We start from the raw sequence: 493 nt of genomic DNA on the forward strand, positions 1-493 counted from the left end.
CTGTTGCTGCTGCTGCTGCTGCTGTTGCTGTTGCTGCTGCTGCTGATGATGAAGATGGCGCTGCTGCTGCTGGAGATTCTGCGTTGCTGCACCCTGCTGATGGCGTAGTAGTTGTTGCTGCTGTTGCTGCTGCTGCTGTTGCTCCTGCTGCTGCTGCTGCTGCTACAGGTGTTGCTGTTGTTGTTGCTGCAGTTGCTGGCGCTGCTGCTCCCAGCATTGTTGTTCCTCCTGCTGCTGCTGGTGCTGCAGCACCAGCACCAGCAGCAGCAGCAGCAGCAGCAGCAGCAGCAGGAGAGGGTTTGGGGGGCCCCCGCGACCTCCTGAGAGAAAGTAAAGACTTAAACTTGTTTGGTTTTGCTGCTGCAGCAGAAGTACATTTGAGGGGGGGGCTGCCGGATATGCTGCTGATGCCGGATCTATACGCCTGCTGCTGCTGCTGCTGCTGCTGCTGCTGCTGCTGCTGCTGCTGCTGCTGCTGCTGCTGCTGGTGTTG

The 493-nt window shown here is 58.8% G+C and overlaps 1 protein-coding gene across 1 annotated transcript in view; it reads right to left on the bottom strand.

The window, feature by feature from the left end:
• The window catches only part of EMH_0091490 (uncharacterized protein), a gene marked incomplete at both ends in the record, with an annotated part of 465 nt that extends 248 nt beyond the window's left edge, over positions 1 to 217 (bottom strand). The window contains one exon of the mRNA XM_013501734.1: positions 1 to 217. Coding sequence (XP_013357188.1) covers positions 1 to 217 — 217 coding nt within the window.
• Between the last annotated feature and the right edge of the window lie 276 nt (positions 218 to 493).

The sequence above is a fragment of the Eimeria mitis genome, genomic scaffold, assembly GCF_000499745.2.
Source record: "Eimeria mitis Houghton genomic scaffold, Emh_scaff7430, whole genome shotgun sequence".
NCBI classification, from domain to species: domain Eukaryota; phylum Apicomplexa; class Conoidasida; order Eucoccidiorida; family Eimeriidae; genus Eimeria; species Eimeria mitis.